General features: G+C 37.4%; 1 protein-coding gene across 5 annotated transcripts in view; it reads right to left on the bottom strand.

The window, feature by feature from the left end:
• cfap299 (cilia and flagella associated protein 299) overlaps positions 1 to 19,983 on the bottom strand; it is a 67,324-nt gene that overhangs the window by 42,803 nt on the left and 4,538 nt on the right. For all 5 annotated transcript variants that reach the window (XM_046385904.1, XM_046385905.1, XM_046385908.1 and 2 more), the window contains exon 3: positions 9,112 to 9,202. In XM_046385904.1, coding sequence (XP_046241860.1) covers positions 9,112 to 9,202 — 91 coding nt within the window. The remainder of the gene's footprint in view (positions 1 to 9,111; positions 9,203 to 19,983) is intronic.

Genomic DNA, 19,983 nt, shown 5'->3' with positions numbered 1-19,983 from the left:
GTCAAATTAGATTGATTGATCCATTCAATCATAGGCATTTGACCAACCCACCGGACCAGTAAAGAGTAAACAGCTGATACAGTAAAGTTATGCTTGGGCATGTGAGAAACAGGGTGGCTGTCACTCACTGCAGATCAGCGGTAAGAAACAGCTTTTTATATAGTTAGTAATGCTGAATTTTCTTTTGCAACTTTGTGTTGATATGTGATGGGTCGGCTAACATCAGTCACTTACCTAAAATGAAGTAGGCTATCTCAGCAAGCTGCTAATAAGTAAACTGGTAAGTAAAATGGCAGACCATTGTTGGCAGGTGTGACTGTATCATAAGTTAGTGATAGTTTACACTTGGTTTGACATTGTTTGACATTGTTATTACTCTTTTTGTAATGCAAGACATGAGGAAATGCACAAATGGAAAAGCAGAAAAAGATCGACTCCTTTTTCAAGTCAGGTAGTCATGTAAGTGGAGTTACAGTGACGTGAGGTATTTGCTTTGGAGGTAAACAGAAAACTAGCTTGTAATCTATGATTGCGAACACTCAGTTTTACAGAAGTACATTAATTAGATTATTGAGTTAATGTAAGTGTTCCTTTATGTCAGTTAAAGTTATTTAATTGAGCTTAAAACCTATTTTAAAAAAAGAAAAAAATCCATTTTCTTTCACTGTTACTGTTGTATTTTGCTCATTTTGTATGGACAATCACATTAGAGTTTGTGTCAACCCCTTTAACGCTGCACTTTTAAAATCACTTCTCCACCCCCGTGCATCAACTATTGTAACCAACAATTAAAGATGTTCAGACTGTCATTACTATCAGCGGTAAGTTGAATCAGGGTGCGAGAAAAAAAAAATTCTGGCTAAATAATTCACAACTGGGATGTAAAGCTGTGTTCACCTGAAAGTGAGTAAGTAAGCAAGCAAGCAAGTAAGATGGAAAGTAAATCTGTAACAAAATTAGATCCACTTCCTACATTGTTGTCTGACCCAAAACCACTTGGTTTAATCGCCTACCAAACACTGCATAAAAATGACATATAATCAGTACAAAGTTTGACTTTATAGTAGTGTACATTCAAAAATTCCTTTGAAAATTCAAAAGGTCTGTTCTGTAACCCGTGTTTCTTCAAAAATAGGCATCGGGGGAGCCCATCACTTACAAGTAGTGTGTGAAAAACGACTACATGGATATAAGTTCTTGTGTATAGTTGGTCATGTTTGCCTGTAATTTAGGGGATATTAATCCAAAACAAAGCACAAGCGTCTGGTTCACAGCTCAAATATGTTCCCACTAAAAATAAAAAAATAATAAATAAATAAATAATAATAATAATAATAAAAAAACACTAAATGTATTGAGTCAAAAAAAAAAAAAAGAATCCAGAGAGATTAGATTAAGTGTATCCATTTTCATTTGCTCTGAAAATTGTCCAGGGGCCACATTTTTGGGGTGATGTCTCTGGACAATAGCAGCTGTTCACAGAAGGGAGGGAAGCAGAAGAAATCATTACAGTGAGGCTCATCCAGGCTTTCAGTGGCAAAACAGTGAGGCAAGTGGAGCCACTTGCATTCTGGGATACATCTGGTTTATTATGTGATGTTTGATTTCATGGGTAAACAAACCTTTCATCCGCCCTGAAACAGCTTCCAAATGGCCCACAGCATGTTCTCACTGGATTTGGCTTTTGCAACTTTAACTCCAGCTAATTATGCTTTCATTCAAGAAAATATTGCATGTCAAAACTCTGCTATTGATATCAGCTGCATCTCCCAAAGGAAACCCTGCCTCAATAATACAAATATATATGATTCAGATTAATCTCGGTTTCTTGTTACCTTTCAATTTCAAATTATTAAAAGTGCTAAAAGACAATATAACGATAATGAGAGAAGTTTTATTTTTCTTTTCCTCATTCCTTTCCAAATCCCTCAGTGGCAGATATGGTGCACATGGGGCACAGCTGCCATGTTGGCTGCATGGAGTAATTTAACACGTGATGCTTTGGCTATCCATTTTCTTTTTATAGACTAAAAAACGAGCCATGAAATCCACATCTTGTAATTGGCCAAAAGTATATTTCACACTTAAACATTATGCATCTGCAACTGTGAGAAAGTGTAGCCCAAGTAATACAGTGCGAAGTTTAGAAGGAAAGTGGTTATATGCATCAAGAGCCAAAGTACAAGTCAGAACACCAGGTTTGGTTTTATGTCATAAGGTATAATCATGTAGGTCTTCTGTGTCTGTATCAGGCAAAATCAAGTCTGAGAGACTTAAAAAGAAAATGCTGATCAGGTGTTTCTCAAATATCACAATGGTCTCTTCTCTAAACAAAAAGTCCTTTTTGTCCACTTGATAGATGGTTGCAAACTGTTGGGGCCTTATCCCCACCTCTCCACAACTCTGTGACACCATTCAAGTCAAGGTCATATGATAGCCCTGCAGGACTCTTTCCTTTCTAAAGGCTGTCCACCTTGGTCCTGCTGCTTTGAAATCAAACTTGCCATTGTTATTTTTACTGCCCATGACAAGGACAAAGGGACTGGGCAGCAGGGACACACACACAGCTTGTAATGCAATAGGGCTGGGAATTCCTCTTTAATTTCAATGCTATACTTGATCTCTGGGCTGCATGACTGACCACCTTATTATCTATAGCGACAGGAGCTTATCAATACAGAACTCGCTGGGTCCACAGACCAAAGACAAACACTTCCTTTATACAGGATGTCCCCTCTGGGCATGAGACACGCAGCACAGGCCAACCATCTAAATTCCACAGCTGAAAGGGTGGGAGACTGAAAATCATTTCTAAGCAGTTAGTCTGCAAAAATAGTAAAATTAATGGAGGAAAAACTTCTTCTAGAATGCTTTCCTCTGTGTCTTTTTGTTCATTCTGAACAAAATGACATTAAGTTGACTATTTACTATAAGTGATGAAAATGACAATGATAACAAAAATCTGTTGCTGTAAACAATACAAGAATAATATATCAGTTACATTTAAAATTTGTCCACATTGGTCTACCATTGTCCCTTGGTGAACTTCGAAAGTGATCAAATATTAATTCTTGGCCAGGCTGACTACTGCCTGTCAACAATCAAAACTACTAAGCCTGTCCCTACATGTTATTGTAGAATACATTTCAAATAGCGTGCATACGTGTAGTACAGTGAGTGAAAACTGCACACAGAGTGAATCAGACATTAAGTAGTGAGACATATTCAGCAGCACTGGAAAGCAGATAAGATACAATAATTATCCCCAAGAAATGTGGTAACTTGTCATGTCTTTGTGACCTCAGATAACATTTATTTTACTTAAAATTGAAAAACAGGTCAGAGACAGTCTCTTTTGCAGGAGGCCATGTATCTCCAATACTACAAAATTAGTCATTCATAAACTGGAATAGGTTAAATATATTCATAACCTAATGTTACAACCATTGTACATCGCTCACAGCCCTACAGTACAGCACTGCTGTGTTGTCGATTAAGCTGAGAGATTTAGATATAAGAAAGCTCCCAGCTCCTGTTCTCAGTAGTATGACGCAATATCTTGTAATAACACCCTCACAAACAGCAGAGAAATACATTTTAATCCACTTGCATGTTTAGCAAATTTCACCAGCAACCTGTTAGTTGGTAATATGTGGCACTTTCATGAAAACTATAAAAAGTTACAGATTAGACACAGCTTGGTCATTTTAGTAAGAAAAGCTCCATCAAATATGCAAGGATGTGAAAGCCTGGATGTGAAAGTCAAATACAGTTTTAGTGGAAGAATTCTGATTAGAAAATAAACCAATGGACCACCATAGAAACCATGTAAAAGTGAAAATACTGAAGTGACTCCATGCAGTGTGCACAAGCTTACATTATGCAGCTAGGAGTACTGGCCCTACTTTCCTCCAGGCAAAGCATATATGTTTTTTAACATACATTTTACTTTTGTTGTTTCAAGTTTTGATGATTCCTAATGTACATTTTCATCATTTTAAGATTAATTTCCTCACATTATATATGACACAACAAGTTTAATCGTTCTTTGGATACAGATTTTATTTTTCTTGTTGCAAAAGTTCAACAGGCTGAATGCAACTCTCCTTGAATTGTTCTTTACTGACACAACAAACTGACTTCTGTGATAGCCCTGCAGCTTTGGACTGCGCCGAGAGCAAACATACTCATTCACTCTTTACAGCAAGGCACTTTGTCAGGTGCATTGTTTTAATGAAGCTCCCTCTTGATACTGAGTGAGTGATGGCTTTACCAGTAAAATAAGACACATATTTATTAGCCTCATAAGAGCACTGAATATTTACTTTCAGGGTTTATAGTGTTCTTTAGTCATCTAAAAAAATCTTTGTCTCTAAATAAAAGTTATTCAACATTTGATGAAGGTGAAATATATTATTGTCATCAATCACTATATGTATCATGTCATTTCTTAACAAACACGTGTTATTCACTTGACATTAACCTATACCATCTAACACCATAAGTCTAGTAATTCATTAAATTTCTTAAAGGAATTTGGTTTGGACAGGAAACATTTTTGTTAAAATAATCACCATGAAAAATTATTTTTTATTAAATTACTTTAATGGTTAATGCACTATATGTTGTGCCTACCAATATCCAAGTCTCCAAGCTCAGCACAGTGAAACAGTCCACTAACATGTAAAGTAAAAGCATGTAATAAGTTGTACAGAACCTATACTTTTCTATAAAGAATGGGCTGAGTAATTTTATGCAAAAAAAACCCAAACAAAAAAAAAAACATTAAAACTGATTAAACTAAATTTGATTATGAAATTCTTCAGTAATGTTCATTTATGTTGAGGTATGTACAATGCATTTCTGAACATTTCTACTCTTTTCCCAAAAGTCTAAATCTGGCACGTGTATTCCACGATAATGTTTCAGCATCAGTATTGTAATGCAGATCTGAATCCAAGTGCAGATACATTTTTTATTACATTTTATTTATTTATTTATTTTTCATTCTATGGCAACGGCACAAACTTTGTGTGTATATCACTTTTGGCTAAAGAACCTGATAAGTTCCAGTAAATTAGTTTTATGTATAACTGCTCTTATCTGTGGCCATTCATTAGTTTAACATTACTTTAATGTGTTGCAATTTCACACTGATACCATCAGAACCTCTCAACAAACATCTGAAAACAAATAGGGAGCAGGGTGGGTGGTGGCAGCACACCTTCAGTTTCAGATGTGAACCTCTCAACAATGGACACCCTCAGGCATCCTGTGCAGGTGTGACCTGGATTTGATAAAAAACTTAACTTCTTACCCAGTGCAAATAAAGCCAAAGCTGCCCAGGTGCAGCTTTTGTTTGTGTGTGACTTTTGGCAGTGAAGCAGCTTTCGCAACAGGGCCAGGGAAGTAAAGCAACAATGAAGGCAAGGCACCGAAAGCTTGACAAGTTCAGCTGATCAGAAAGATAGTGGCGGGCTCCTTCTACAGACCAAAAACAGAGTGCTGATGAGAGAAATTTAAAATGTACAGAAGTCTAAAAATGCATTTAGTTAAAATGTATTAAAGAAGACTTCACTTTCCAATATTCCTTTCCTTTTGGAGAGGGGGGTTGCTGCTCTCAAAGGGAAGATGAGCTGTGTTCATCAAGAGTCATGCCTACTGTCAGTCTTTTGTAAGGCCATTTTGGCCAGAACAGAATAACCTGACATATGTATTAACTGACAGGTGTAATTTCAACCTGACTTGAAAGACTGAGCATGACATGAAAGGAGAACAATAGTGCAACCCCCTGATGAAGGAGATGGAAGATGACAATGAAAATGTCATCCATTTAAAGGAAAGCAAATAACTCAGCTTTAAGTATTTAAGTATACTTTTCCTCATCCATTGTGCCCCTGAAATGGATGATGCTCTGTGTCCTAACAGTCCACAACAATGAGGAAACCTTTTATAATAAATTAAGTAGGTGATACTTGAGACAATGTCAGCAAAAACTGGCAGTTTAAAATGAAGACAGTAAAAAAATAAAACACATTAGGTAATTTGTGCTTAAATTAGATTTTAAGTAAGTTAAAAGAGCCACTTATCATGTAGACTTGACTCTGATGGAAGCCAGACTAAAGTTTTTTAACAAACCTGGTGGGTTTGTTAAAGTATGAACAATAGAATGACTTAAATGCCAAAAATAACAATAATGTGCATACATAAAAAATAATGAAAAGGAGTGTAAAACACATGTAAGACAAGGACTGCTTTGCATTAGAGTGCAGTTAGAAGGTGCAGATATGAGGAACGGAATGTGCTAGTGGGACTGATCCTCAGGTTTGAGAAGCATGGGAGATAGAGCTTTGAGTCATATGTTTCAAAAGGCCCTTAGAAAGCCTACAGAGAACAGTGTGAAAGATACCTTAAGCTGCTGGGTGGTCTTATTATTGAACCTTATCAAAGTTTAACATGGGTAATTTGAAACTTTCACAAAGAGGAGTTTAGGTGCAACAGAAAGCAGAGGGAGGAAACTCAAACCTCATCTTCATTCTGTGTAATTGTTAGCAATTTTTAGCAGATGTCAGTATGCAAATAGAGCATGTGTAACATGTAATACCATGTGAATCAATGCATACCAGCAAATTAAATTAAATTAAAACATTAAAAAACATACATACAGTACAGGATGAATTTAAAGTATGTGTGAAACAAGGTACAACACACATTGTATTGTATGTCCACACATGTGCAAATGTTGTCTGGAATGCATCTGTGTAATGAAAATAAACCAATGAGGTCAAGCCTTGTCAGACTGTATTTAGATTATCTGTTAGTTAAACAGTTTCAAAGACCATGGGTATTAAGTGCACAAATGTGGGTTCAATTTTAAACAGAGCAGGGCTCGAAGAAAAATACACATCCTCCCCAACCGATTTTTGAGTAAAGGAAGCTCTTAAGACATGAAAAATAAGAGGTGAGAAAATATAATGTCAGCAAAACAATGTTGGAAATACATAGCATGATATTTTCCTTGTTTTTATTTTGGCTCTCCTTTCTATATACAGAAGATATATTTTAGGTCATTGAATTTTTCACTGTAAAATATCTCTCAAACTGCTGAGGTTATGTAGGCTGAAAGAAAAGTAGTGTCTTTTGAATGGAACTGTTTACACAGCGAACATCCAGTGGGAAAACTTCTGGTGTTACTACCTCCACTCCCTTCCATGCACTTCATGTGATCTTATAATTGCAAAGCCCACAGGGGCAGATAAATGGAGGTCAAACAAAGCTCATTTTAGTCTCAGTCTATCAACACTACAGCACTCCCTGCTGAACAATGCCACATATGCTCAGTACAAATCCACAAATGGTACCCACTGTATCCATCATATATACTGCAAGTGGTGACAGAAAATTGTCTAAAAAGTAATGTTGGTAGAAAATATAATCAGCTTCATGGTCAGGAGTTAAAATGCATTTAAGTTAAAGAATGCAGGCTTTGTCCATGAATCATGAGCACCTCACAGTAGGGCTCATTCAACAGCCTTGCTTAACATCTGACAGGACAGATGTGTAAACAAGTTGGACACGTCCAGAACATCCTGATGAGATGCCCAAACCACCTTAGTGAAGGAGCATTAGCTCTACTCCAAGGCCCCACCAGATGTCTGAGCTCCCCTCTCAGTACATCTTAAGAAGAATATGATTTTGGCTGTTTGTATTGTATCTTATTGCTTTAGTCATAACCATACTTAAGGTTTGGAGCATACATAGTTAGAACAATATGATGCTCCAGTCACTGCCAATGCTTCAACAATACTTCTTGTGATCTTGTGCTCCACCCAACAATCAGTCTTGAACTAGATCTAAAAATAAATGAATTACTTCACTTGGAGCAGCAATTCTTTCTCAAACCGAACAAGGCCTTTTCTGACCATTTCTGACCATTTTCTGACCATTTCCTAGCAGAGTACTTGAGATTTAAGGAGGTGGTAAAGGAGGGACTTCCATTCCAACTGCTTCACACTCCACTGCAACCTGCCCAAGTGCATGCTGGAGGTCACAGTCTGATGAAGCCAACTAGGCTCTCTCTACTCATCAGCTGCACCTGGACATTACATCTGTGAAAATCACAAACAGAATCTGTGACGAGGCCTCAACTGCAACTGCTCAGATGTAGGGAATACGGACACAGATCTCAGTGCAGATAAACAAAAAACAGGGAGGTAGTAATGGATGTAGCACCAATGGACAGGACACCCAGGAAAAGCTGATACTTCACATCCCAATTTTTGTAGCCAAAGGTGAGTTTACTAAGGCTCCAACTTTCGGCTGCCGTTCAACTGACAGTACATCAGACCCTTACTCCTTACAAGTTACGAGTATAAATTTTCAGTTCTGTCAAGGCAGACAGGTACTGCATACAGTCCTCCTGGGCCTTAAAAGACAATGAGAAATTGTGACCTTTTGCCCTATTGATGTAGAAACTATAAATTGGCTTAATCACTCTCTTCATTTAGGTATATGGCATATATGTAATATTTATTATACACATATATATATATATATATATATATATATATATATATATATATATATATATATATATATATATATTATATATATATATATATATATTATGTCAATCAAATACTTATTTAGTATTGATACCATTTACATCTTGGGTTACGAGGTTCTAAAAACTAACAAATACAAGTCCTTTGAGAATAAGGCTGATACTGATACCAGGCCTAAACACAGAGTTTATGTTCACATAATTCCAAGTGTTGCTGTGCAAGGTAAAATACATAGAAATAAAGGGAATACTGAGTCACACATAAATGCCACAGTCCTAAAGCCCATGTCCTCACATGCCCCTTTAGAAATTATCTTGGTGGTTCAATCTTAAAAGCACACCTAGAACAAGATAGAGTTTGGTAAAATTGGTTTTATCGATGGGAGAAGGGCAGGCAGCTGGCTGTCATGGTATTTGGAGAGGGATGGGAGGGCATTTCAAGTAAAACTGACACAGTATGGATTTTGTTCCCATCCTAATGGAATAGCAGAAATATTTTAGGGGAATCCCATTACGTAGCAATTGAAGTGCTGTAATAATGTACTCACAGTCATTTTCCCACTGCGGTTGGCCTCCTCTCGCTCTGCCAGGGCTTTCAGGAAGTTATCTTTGAGTTCTTTTCCTGCACTTGCCAGTGTCCTGGAAAAGACAACCCAAACGGTTTGAAATGTTTCTCTTAACCTAAAAAAAAGTCACATGAAGCCTTAAAGGTTCTTTATAGCTTTTCAAACTTGACCCTACTGTAGATTTAGGGTACTCTGGTCTATCTCTGCTCTGGCATTTAAATAATATTGGTAATATCATTTGTTGAAATGGACTGAGTAAAATCTTTTCAATTATTTCATCTGCTTTGAAATTTTTAAAGAGGGGTACTGTGCCCAATATCTTTACATGACTTTTGTAAGCACAGTATGACGAGAAGTCAGTTAAGATGCATTAATGTAAAATATTCAGAAACTTTTTTTAATTAATTAAGGAATATGTAAAATGAGCATGATATGTAATCAAAGTCATGAACCCAAATATTTAGGATCTCAGTACACAGCGTTACACCAAAGCTGCCAAGCCCCCACGGCAATCCCAGGTACTCCAAATAGCAATTCCTGACATAAATTCCATTAAATATTGTTGATAAGTCAGTGTCTTTATCCAAAAACGACAAAATTAAAGAATAATGTCAAAATGTCACGGATCCAGATCCAGTTCAGCATGCAGAGCAACATTAAACACATCAGCATTTAATGGCTTTATATGACACTGTGGCAGTTTTCTACACTATAGCTGGCCTGTTTCCATGGAAACATGGTTTTGGCGCACACTAATGTATCCACACCTGAAACAACATTGGCACTAACATTTGAACAGTTAACACTGCAGTACAAGCAACAGAACTTTGGCATGCATCCAGAACTGACTGTGCAAAACATTCATCAGATCGACACCAAGTTAACATCTTAAAGGCAGTAAACAGGTCATTGGTAAACTCTCAGTTGTGGTTAAGAATGCAGATGGTAGAAAAAAAAAAATAAATCAACGTTACTATACAGTGGAAAATACATACAGCACCACTTTTATTTTTTATTGATTTTAGGAAACCGGAAATGATGATCTGCATTTAATATCCTTTATTTTAAGTTTTTAATGCGTCTTGTGCCCATAACTCAGGGATGAGCTGTGACTTCAGATTCCACTTGAAATTCAGTTAGTTTCATCCTTATACCTTGTAATTTGTAGTTATGTCGCAAGCCCTAATTAGCATTACATGCCTTGGTCTAGAACACTTTAGCTAACAAATCAGTGATCAAGTAATGCTGGGTATCACCTGCAATTCTTCAGTATGAATGTAACTATGGCTTCTTTTCAGTTTCAGTACCAGAACCAAAACAAAGCTCATTTCAATACCTTACTTTCAAAAACATGTTCTACAAAACACCCAAATGTAACAAAAGAAGGTGAAATTCTGTACAAGAAATCAGTTTAAAAAATATATATCTAAATTAAATACAAAAATGTGAGATTATGATTTGAATCAGGAAATATCTGATTAAAGAAAAGGTAAACAGAATTATGAATCTGATAAGGAATGTCTGCTTTGGACTTGCTTGCTCTGCACCAAAATATTGCTGGGGTTCAATGCTTTCTTCACAGGAGGCGTGAGAGGAAGTAATGATCCCAAACTTCCCCACAAACACCTGTGTTTGAAGCAGCAATCCTCAAGTCATAAATCTGTTTCTTTCATCTTTGTGTTGGTGCAGAATTTTCAAAACTGCTGAATAAAGTTCTGTCGCCCAAAGAGAAGACAGGTTCAGTTATATTCTACATTAATGGCTCCTCAAATCCACTTTCCATTTCCAAAGCAATTTAAAAAGCCACAACAAGCACAGAAAAATGCCAAAGCCAATCTCTGCTCTTAGCCCAGCTTAGCATTACAGTTAAAGAGAACAGGAACTGAATGTTTAAATTGACCAGAATTTGGAAAAAGATCGTAATTTATACTAGTCGTTTGGCCCGTGCCCCATAATGAAAGTCTTAGAGGAATCACACAGTGGTAAAAGTGCACAGACAGCACATATTTGGAGGCTGGAACCTCACTTCATCTTCTGAGTGAGTGAAGGATTGCTGCTGGGTCATGGAGGCTGAGGCCCCAAAGTAAACACAGGTGTTGAGGAGGTAAGTGACTGGGGTTACCCCATCCAGTAGCTAAAGCAACACACACAGTCACGGAGAGTGAATAATACTTGAGCAAAACATATGGACCACTGCAAGTTTGAGTTTCCCGTCAATTAACAAATTTCTTATCAAGCCTCATTTATGAGGGATAACAAGAATTTCACTATTAAATGACTGTTATTAGTGGCTAATGACTAGGTATTAAGCTAACTGTGATCTAGATGTGTGTTTTAACTGTCTTGTTTTTGGATTGTGGTCAAGGCAGGTGTGCATTGAAATTAGTACAAAAGAAGTGATCTGACTTATTGAAAAAAGACATCTGTCTAAGAGCATCTGTCCAACAGACATGAAAATAGTTCTGGGCCAGTTAAAAAGTGGACACACTGAAAAAACAACATAAGTCTAATTCTAGAAGCTCCCTAAGTGTCAACATATCTGCTTCTCAGACATTTGCTTTCCTAACTCTGAATTTAAAGGTCTAGAGCTGGACTGAAACAATACAAATGAATGAGTGGACAGTGTGTTTTTCATTCAAGTCTTAAAGTCTAACAGAGCAGGTTAGCATGGATAGGCAATCAAATTATGTGACTTTGCAACCACAATTCACATGAAGTTTCTAGATAACAATGTTGGCCTCGTTTACTTTTTAAATCACACTCATTTCCCAAGATAAATAAAACCTTTAAAATCATCAATTTCACATCAGAAAATGCTAAAGCTATTTTTTGCCACTTAAGAAGTGATAAGGTATTAAAAAATCAATGTCATCAATAAGCTGTAGAAAAAGATACTCACAGACAATACCTTGTTACTCTAGCAGCTAACAGTAACTCAAAAAAACAGCCTCCAGTCAAGTTCAGTATGAGCCGCAACACCTGACGTCAACTTAGCACAACTTAGTGTTTCCAGTCAGTCTCAGTAATTATTTCATAAATTACAAAACTATGGCATGAAATTTTCACACATCTAGAAACTGAATTGAAAATCAATTAATGTACCTCTTGTTTGCAAAGAAATTCCTGCTCACTGTGATATAAACTAGTTTATGTAATGCTTTGTCCACCGTGGTTGGGGGTGAACAGCTGTTACTGCACAGCAACTATCCTCCAAGTGTGTTTACACATGTATAAACATAACATGTCAGTGAAATATACTCAGTCATACCAAAACCCAGGGGCCTTCTTCCTGAACCTCCTAAACTGATCTGTTAAACTATTTATTCTCAGTAACATCTTCATTATATAACCCCGTGAGACATGCTCTAGATTTCGTGTTCTCACGTTTCTATTATCTTTTTCCCGATTGAATAATTTTAGGTATATAAAAATAAGCACAGACCTTACAGCTCCTGGCTGACGAACAAGATGATGTGACGAACTGTAGATTATTCTGTGAGTCACTGCAACACTTGGATTTGTAAAAATGAGACCTTAAAGAATCACAACCTGTCAATTCAACAAGCCACTGGTTTTAAAAAATATATGTTTTCTCTCCTTCATTTGAGATTTACTATTGATCAATTATTGATTATTGAGGTTAGTAGGGGATCAAAACAATTATCTCATCTGCTACTTTTGTTATTAGGGATGAGCAAGCACACCATAATCTGTATCTGTCCACTAAATTATCTGTACTTGTATCCATGCCAAGTGGTGGGACTTGAACCCTGGGGTGGGTGTGGTTTAAATCAGAGGCAGGTGGGGCTAACTGAAAGATGTTAATTTAAGGCTGAAATTGATATGGGTTGGTCAGCAGGTGCTATATTTATTATTTATTAGAATATTATAAGAGTAAGTTAAGTAATGCAAAACCATTTTTTTTGTTTGTTGTTGGTTTTTTGTTGTTTTTTTTTTTTTTTTTACAAATTTCATGAATAAACAAAAGACAGCTAACCAATTTTCCTTCAATTAATTTTGTAAAAAAATAAAAAATAAAAATTGGGTGCTGAGAGGCAGAATAATACTTATGGTTAAGAAATTCAACATACTGCAGCATATTGCCCCGAGCCCCATCTTTTATGCAATGTCATCACCCTTGCCCAATTATTTGATGAGTATGAGGTTGGCACCTCTTTCACGCGTGCAAAAATTTGCAACAGCAAATAATTCCCAACATAATTAATGGACTGTCATTAAAATGTTATTTGAGTAATGGGGGGGCAACATTCCTTCTTAATTTGTAGTCTTCGTTTTGCAAATAAATATACATAATATACTGGACAATTTCACAATAGCTAATGGTGTTGTTCTATGAACTAATTTTTTCTTTTATTCTCGAGACAGATTAACAGATTGAATCTTTCATTAGCCTGTAACTTTTGACAGAATGGCAGATGGGAATTTCCAATAATAATGTGATTTCTTTAAGAAGCAACACATACTGCACCAGAATATTTTTCCTCAGAGTGCTTGGGAAAATGAATCTTATGGAAAATATTATTTTGGGCTGGTGGACGTCAAGGGAAATTCCACACAGCATGACAATTTACTTTATTTTGGGCTTTTTCTAAAATCCTCTGTCACCTCTGATTACAATGAGCCGAATGTATCAGTTACACATGTGCTACGCATGATATTCTACCTGAGCTTTCTTTGTGTATTGTGGCCACCTTGGCTTTTGGGGGTTGGTGAGGTTGCATATTGTGCAATGACTGCACGCTTTTGAATGTGGATCAAAGGAATCATTGTGATCTTTTTCAGTCATATTGAAGCAAAACTGTATGTATTCCATTTTGGGGAACATGCAGTACAACTCTGTATTCAGCGACCAACACTGTCACTGAATACAGTAGTCCAAATACAGAGAGAAAAGATGTCTGTCTTGCATGTGTTAACAATGTGTTTTTTTTTTTTTTTTTTGCCTAATCAGTTTATTAGCTCAAATTGCAATGCGGAACAACACATATGAAATCATTTGTAAGTGTTTTGCAACTAATTTCAACTTCTGATTAGTGAAAAATGGCTTTAGCAATAGAATTGTTACATATCTATTACTTATTTCTGATTATATACTGTTGGAACTTCCTTGACCACAAACTATACAGTCATGCTTACACTCCTTAGTAAAAACAAGCTGGCAATAATTAAACTACATACTGGAGGCCTACAGATCGTGCCTCAAGGAAAGCCTTGCAGGCCACATAATCTATCATACACATCCTCCATCTACAGCACTTAGAAGTACAAAGAAGAAGATGACAGTTCGGCCTGCAAGCCTGATGGAAGAATGATATGAAGTGGAAACCACTTCCTCCCCTTCATCAGAAGCACTAAACTACAGTGCAATGAGTGCCAGTAAAAGCAAGGTGCTTTCTATCACATATGATCGAACCTACCAAGTCTGTGTGTGCAGGATGTGAGGGGTAAAACTGAAACCATCCTCAGTAATTTTTGTGGAGGGTCAGGCAGTCACTAGGTAAAGAAGAGGAAATTACTCCAGAACCATCTGGAACTAAAGATGACAGGGTGGCCAGAATCAACATTATATACAGTACATCACATTCCTGAGTGTATAAATCATTTGGGCCTCCCTTAGCTCTTGTTGAACAACGTAAGAGAAATGGGAAGTAAACTGGTTATTTGTGATTGACCTGCTGTGGCAGTGAGTCTAAACAAGATGAAAGCTCCAGAAATACTGACAAGTAGACACTGAGTTAGGATTATTTCGTCAAAACAAGTCATATATTTTTTTTGGTGTCTTAAATGTTGCTTGTGAGTGAGGGCCGATGGTTCATTAATCAAGTCATTAATATGAAATATGGAATGACTTTCTAAAATGTGCAAACATCCGGGTCAAATGACAGCTTGTTATTTATTATCTGCTGCCCCAGCTGGTCTTAAACTGGTGTGCATGTTGATCTATGTCCTACGTGGTGGGATGTGGTGGCGAGCTTAAGCCTGGCAGGATGTGTGTCTCTGGACAGAGCTTGCGGGGGAGAGCTCCAAAGTTACACACCCGTCCAAAATCACAACATGCAAGGAAGGCAATTGGCTTGACAGCCCATGTAATAGAGACTGCAAAACCTCGTCGCCTGAGGGCCCTCTCCGTTCATGGAGAGTGGCGGGGGTTTGGCTGGCTAAAAATGAGTCTGGGATCAGCTTTGTGAGGCTCCTCATGTCAGTCACATCCACAATCTTATTTTTGCTAAGCATCTGGAGGCTGGATCCACAGTGAAATGTACTCACTGTGCGTGTGCGTGGCACTGGTTTTACTTGGCACAGAAAGTGATAGCTCACTTTTAATATAGAGTGGAGAGTTAGAGAGCAGAGAATTCTTGAGGCAGACTGTAAAAACGCAGCAGCACAATGGACAATGAGCATGGCTGTGGTTTGGACTGTGGGGAGATCGCGGGGAGTCTGATGGAAACCTTGCAGGGCTGCCGTGAGCACGCGAGGTCAGGACATATGCTGACATGGACTTCTGGGACTGAGCCAGAGCCGGAGCAGAGAGGAAACGGAGGCCTCACGTCTGCTCAGCAGTGCTTCCCTGCTCTTCTTGTTTGTCTCTGACTTTATATCAAATATTATTCTTGTCCGAGATAAAATGTGAGACAAGCAAGACTTCTAATATGAGTATTTTTGTTTTGTTTTTTTGTTTCACATTGAACAGAATACAATTTTCATCATGTGAGAGGCTGACAAGTGCAAATGGTTTGGAATATGTTATCTAATAAAAGAACAAGACATTTATGTGAAGTCCATGAAACATTTGTGATAAGTTTAAGAAAGTTAAAAAATAGACTGATAAGCAACTAGGCCTACATATGTACTGGTTAGACAACAGCTGCCAGATTGTTTTCATTAACTTTGCTGTAAATTGAAGATTAAGATTGGATAAGATTTTGCTTAACAGATGCTGGTATTTTACCAACTTGAAATCAGATCCATAATTTCAACCGGCTGTCAGAACCCAACCATGTTCTTTTGCACCTATTTGTTGATTCTGACTTCCCACTCGACTTCCCCCTAACCAAACAACCACACAACTCACTAAGCATCCCATTCATTCAAGTTTCTTTTTTCAATCACGCATTGAATTTCACTTACGTCTGATGAGAGCACTATTTCTTTTGTTTGGTCTTTTTGTGAAGCCCCCTCCCTTTCACAGCCAAGCTGTCAGAAGGAGCATGTTGTTCTCAAAAATGAGACAGGGCAACAACAGGGCAACATCTGATTAGCATTCACAGCACTATCTCCATTCCCTTGGTATTTTATTACCACAGGTGCAGGGGTATTCATTGATCAGATGCACGCTACAGGCGAGGTTAGCCCTTAATTGAAAACAGCTCTATTTATACACCTGCAGGCACTAAAGGTCTCCAAGAGAGCACGGGGAGGTTGAAAAGAGGAGAAAGGAAGGGGAAAAAAACACAGACCAGTGACAGAACAGTGAAAAAAGACATGCCTGGGAGACATAGGCTGAGGCCTACTGGGAAGGCATTCCCAAAACAGCATGGCTACCCAGTGCCATGAGAGGATAAGTATGCAGGTGCAAAGGTCTTCAGGGAAGTACATGTGCTTGAAACAAAGATTTTCAGTTATTGAAAAGACACATAAATAAACGTAAATTGAAATGCTTGGTTAGACTGAACACCACTTTTTTTATTCTTTGCTAGTCAAAGAACAATTATATTTAGTTTGTTTACTGTACAGCTGCCAGTTTCTGGGGCCACACTCGTTTTTCACAATACTGAACGGGTTGTGCTCAGCCACTTTGCAGGTGGTACATTGCATCCTGGGGCTGGTGTTTTCACAATGTGACCAAAACAGAAGGTCAGGGGGTTAGTTTGGTGGAAGTCCAATCAGAAAACCACAGAAGGAAGAGAAATCTGCATTTAGTCTAAGAGACAGCTCAAGTTTGCCACTTTTGATAGAAAACGTCTGCAAGATGTCAAAGTTCCAAGTGTGTAAAAGCAATGAAAGCCGTTCATTAGTTTAAAACTCACAGGTTCAAACAAAATATGTCTGCATATAGTCACGCACAGGTCGCTGGCATTAAATCCAAACAGCAGATGAAATGTACTAAAATTCTTTACCAACACTTCACTTAGGTCACATGATCACTGACAAAAGCATGAGAAAATCCCAAAGACAGCAGATGTACAATGTATGAGATGATTATTTAAAGGTTAATATGACAAACTTACATGAATCTGCTATAAGATATCATTTGCCTAGAACTGGATCACATTCAGAATTAGGTGTTTCCGTTTTGAAATAACATAACCCTGCTGGTTAATTACCTTGGAGAGGATTCAAAGATTATAGCTCAAAAGAAAAGACTGTAAAACTGCTATTAGTGATGTCTCTCCCAGCAATGTCCAATTATTAACAGAGCATTTTCATCTGTCTACTGCAGATGAAAAACTAGGTACTATATAATAGATAATGGCAAACATTACATAGCAGAGTGAGCCAGGAGGAGCTATTTTAAGGCTATATTGTATATTTGAACCAAGTATTTCACTCAGTCTGTCTTTAGTTTCTTGAGCAGGTGTTTCAGTATTCAAAACAAACTTCATTGAAATGACCTGGGCAGATGGAAAGCAACCAGTGTTTTAAACCTGGCAGAAAGCATCTCTTTTCACTGTTTCAAAGTTTTTTGTAAATGGTTTCTGTCAAATTCAATATAAAACAACCAGAGGGAAACAACTCTGCTCCTTTATTACACTTGTGGTGTCGACACTTATTAAACACAAGTGCCTGGTTAACATAAAATCACACTGGTATTGCGCTTTTACGTCAAACTGTGGCTTTTTAATTTAAAGCAATCCCCAGCTGAATAAGTATTTTTAAAATTACAAATATTAATCTTGATCGACCTCAAAAATGTATTTCACTTTTAAAGAAAAAAACTCACACTTTCTCTATTTGCAGCCTTTTAACTATGAGGATCTGCTGATGTTTTGTCTTCTGTGCACTAGAAGTAAAAAACAAATCCAAAAAATGATCAAATCTTTAATAGAAACTACTTTGTTCTTTTATTTAAAGCTGCTATGGGGTTTTTCACGTAAACAAATGTTCATGAACATTCAAGCCAAACAAGTTCACACAACACTCTCTAAGCCTATCACTTTCAGTGTACTGGAGTTTTTCAATCTGGAGACTTACTGGTAGCAACGAGTTTTATGTCAACTAGCAAAGACTGGTTTGCCAGAGCTGATTGATTGGGTGTCTTTAGCCTCATTGCCAAAAAAGGGAGACAAAAGTTAGGAGACAAAGGTTACACATTACATGTTTAACAACAGAAGCCAATGTTTTCTTTTGTAAAATGTTATCTGATCTAAAGCAGTAATACAAGACAAAGCATTTAAAAAACAGTGTGGACCTTTATTTTTCTCTGAATCTCACAGCTGAAATTGATTTGGAATTGCAAGTGTTGTGAATCCAAACTGACCACCTGAGGTCCACCACACAAAAGGAACCTACAAACTTTTCAGAGCCACCTTTCAAATCACAGTGCATTTCACAATGCACTTAAATTAAAGCATCTACTGTCTCCAAGTTAGGTGGTGAGTATAGTCATAAGGTATTATTTCCGTGAAGTATTCCTTTAAAATTGATCCGACTGGATGCAGACAATTTGAACTTTCTTATAGTGTATTCCTTACAAACATATTTGAGGATCACAGCCTTTGAAGCAGTCCCTGCATTGATGTAGCTCTTGGAGATGGCACAAACTACTGTGTATATAACATCCCAGTGTTCCCATACAACATTTCCCTGGATCCTGTTGGGACAAGATGAAAGGCTCTGTGGCCTAATATCACTGTAACTGCAGGTGTGGAGGCTCCCATTTCACCAGTGTCACTGATGTTCACAGACATTTGGAGAAGGAGGGGGGGACAACAGTGAGACATCTGCACGTTTGGATAAACATCTGAGGATTCAATCAAATTCAACACCTAGCACGTAAATGTTTGGATACCTCCAAAACCATGTGTGTTTGTGTGTGTCTGTGTATGGGGGTGGTGGGGTTGGGGGGTGGGGGTCTGTTCTGGCTTGTCATCAAAGGAGCTACTACATCCACATGGCTTTATCAAGACTGAGAACAATATCTGAGTGTGTGATCACTTTCCTCAGGAGGGGCAGTGTATACAGGACTCCAGTTTATAGTTTTGTCATGCAGCTTGTTTATGTTAACCTTTTTGAATTTGAATTTAGACAGATAGGCAGCTTTTGTCCAAATAAAAGCGTTCTTCGTGGACATGATGAATTACTCCCATTTACTTCATCTTTTGTACAACACAATAATAAAGAATTGTATAAGCTGCTCTAACTGCTGCCACACTGGATGCAACTATAAAGGATTCAGATTTTATGACCTCTCAGGCTTTGATTAGCAGAGCAAAACTTCAGCTGAAAATGCATTATACATTTTCATCTACACTGCTGCTGCTCCCAGCAGAAAGAAATCCTGTCTCAAAAACACACTTAGTGAGCTAGTTTACTATGTTGTTTAGAGTCATAAAAGTGCTGACAGTCAGAGCTATTGTGGGACTTGGAACAGTAATTGGTCAGTGACTAGTCAGTTAATCAGTTAATTGAATCAGCTTTTCTGATTTTCAATTCAGCATTTTAGTCATTTTTCATGCAAAACTATTCTATATTCTGGGCTTCTCAGATGTGAAGATATGCTGTTTTCTTTGTCAAGTCAATATATTAAATATTTTTAACCTCTGGTCTGTTGGCTAACAAAACAAGCAAACTGAAGGCATCATAATGGGTTCTTAGAAATTATGTATATCATTT

Source organism: Scatophagus argus, chromosome 4 (assembly GCF_020382885.2).
Source record: "Scatophagus argus isolate fScaArg1 chromosome 4, fScaArg1.pri, whole genome shotgun sequence".
In the NCBI taxonomy this organism is placed as follows: Eukaryota; Metazoa; Chordata; class Actinopteri; family Scatophagidae; genus Scatophagus; species Scatophagus argus.
This window is presented reverse-complemented; position numbering and strand designations above follow the sequence as displayed.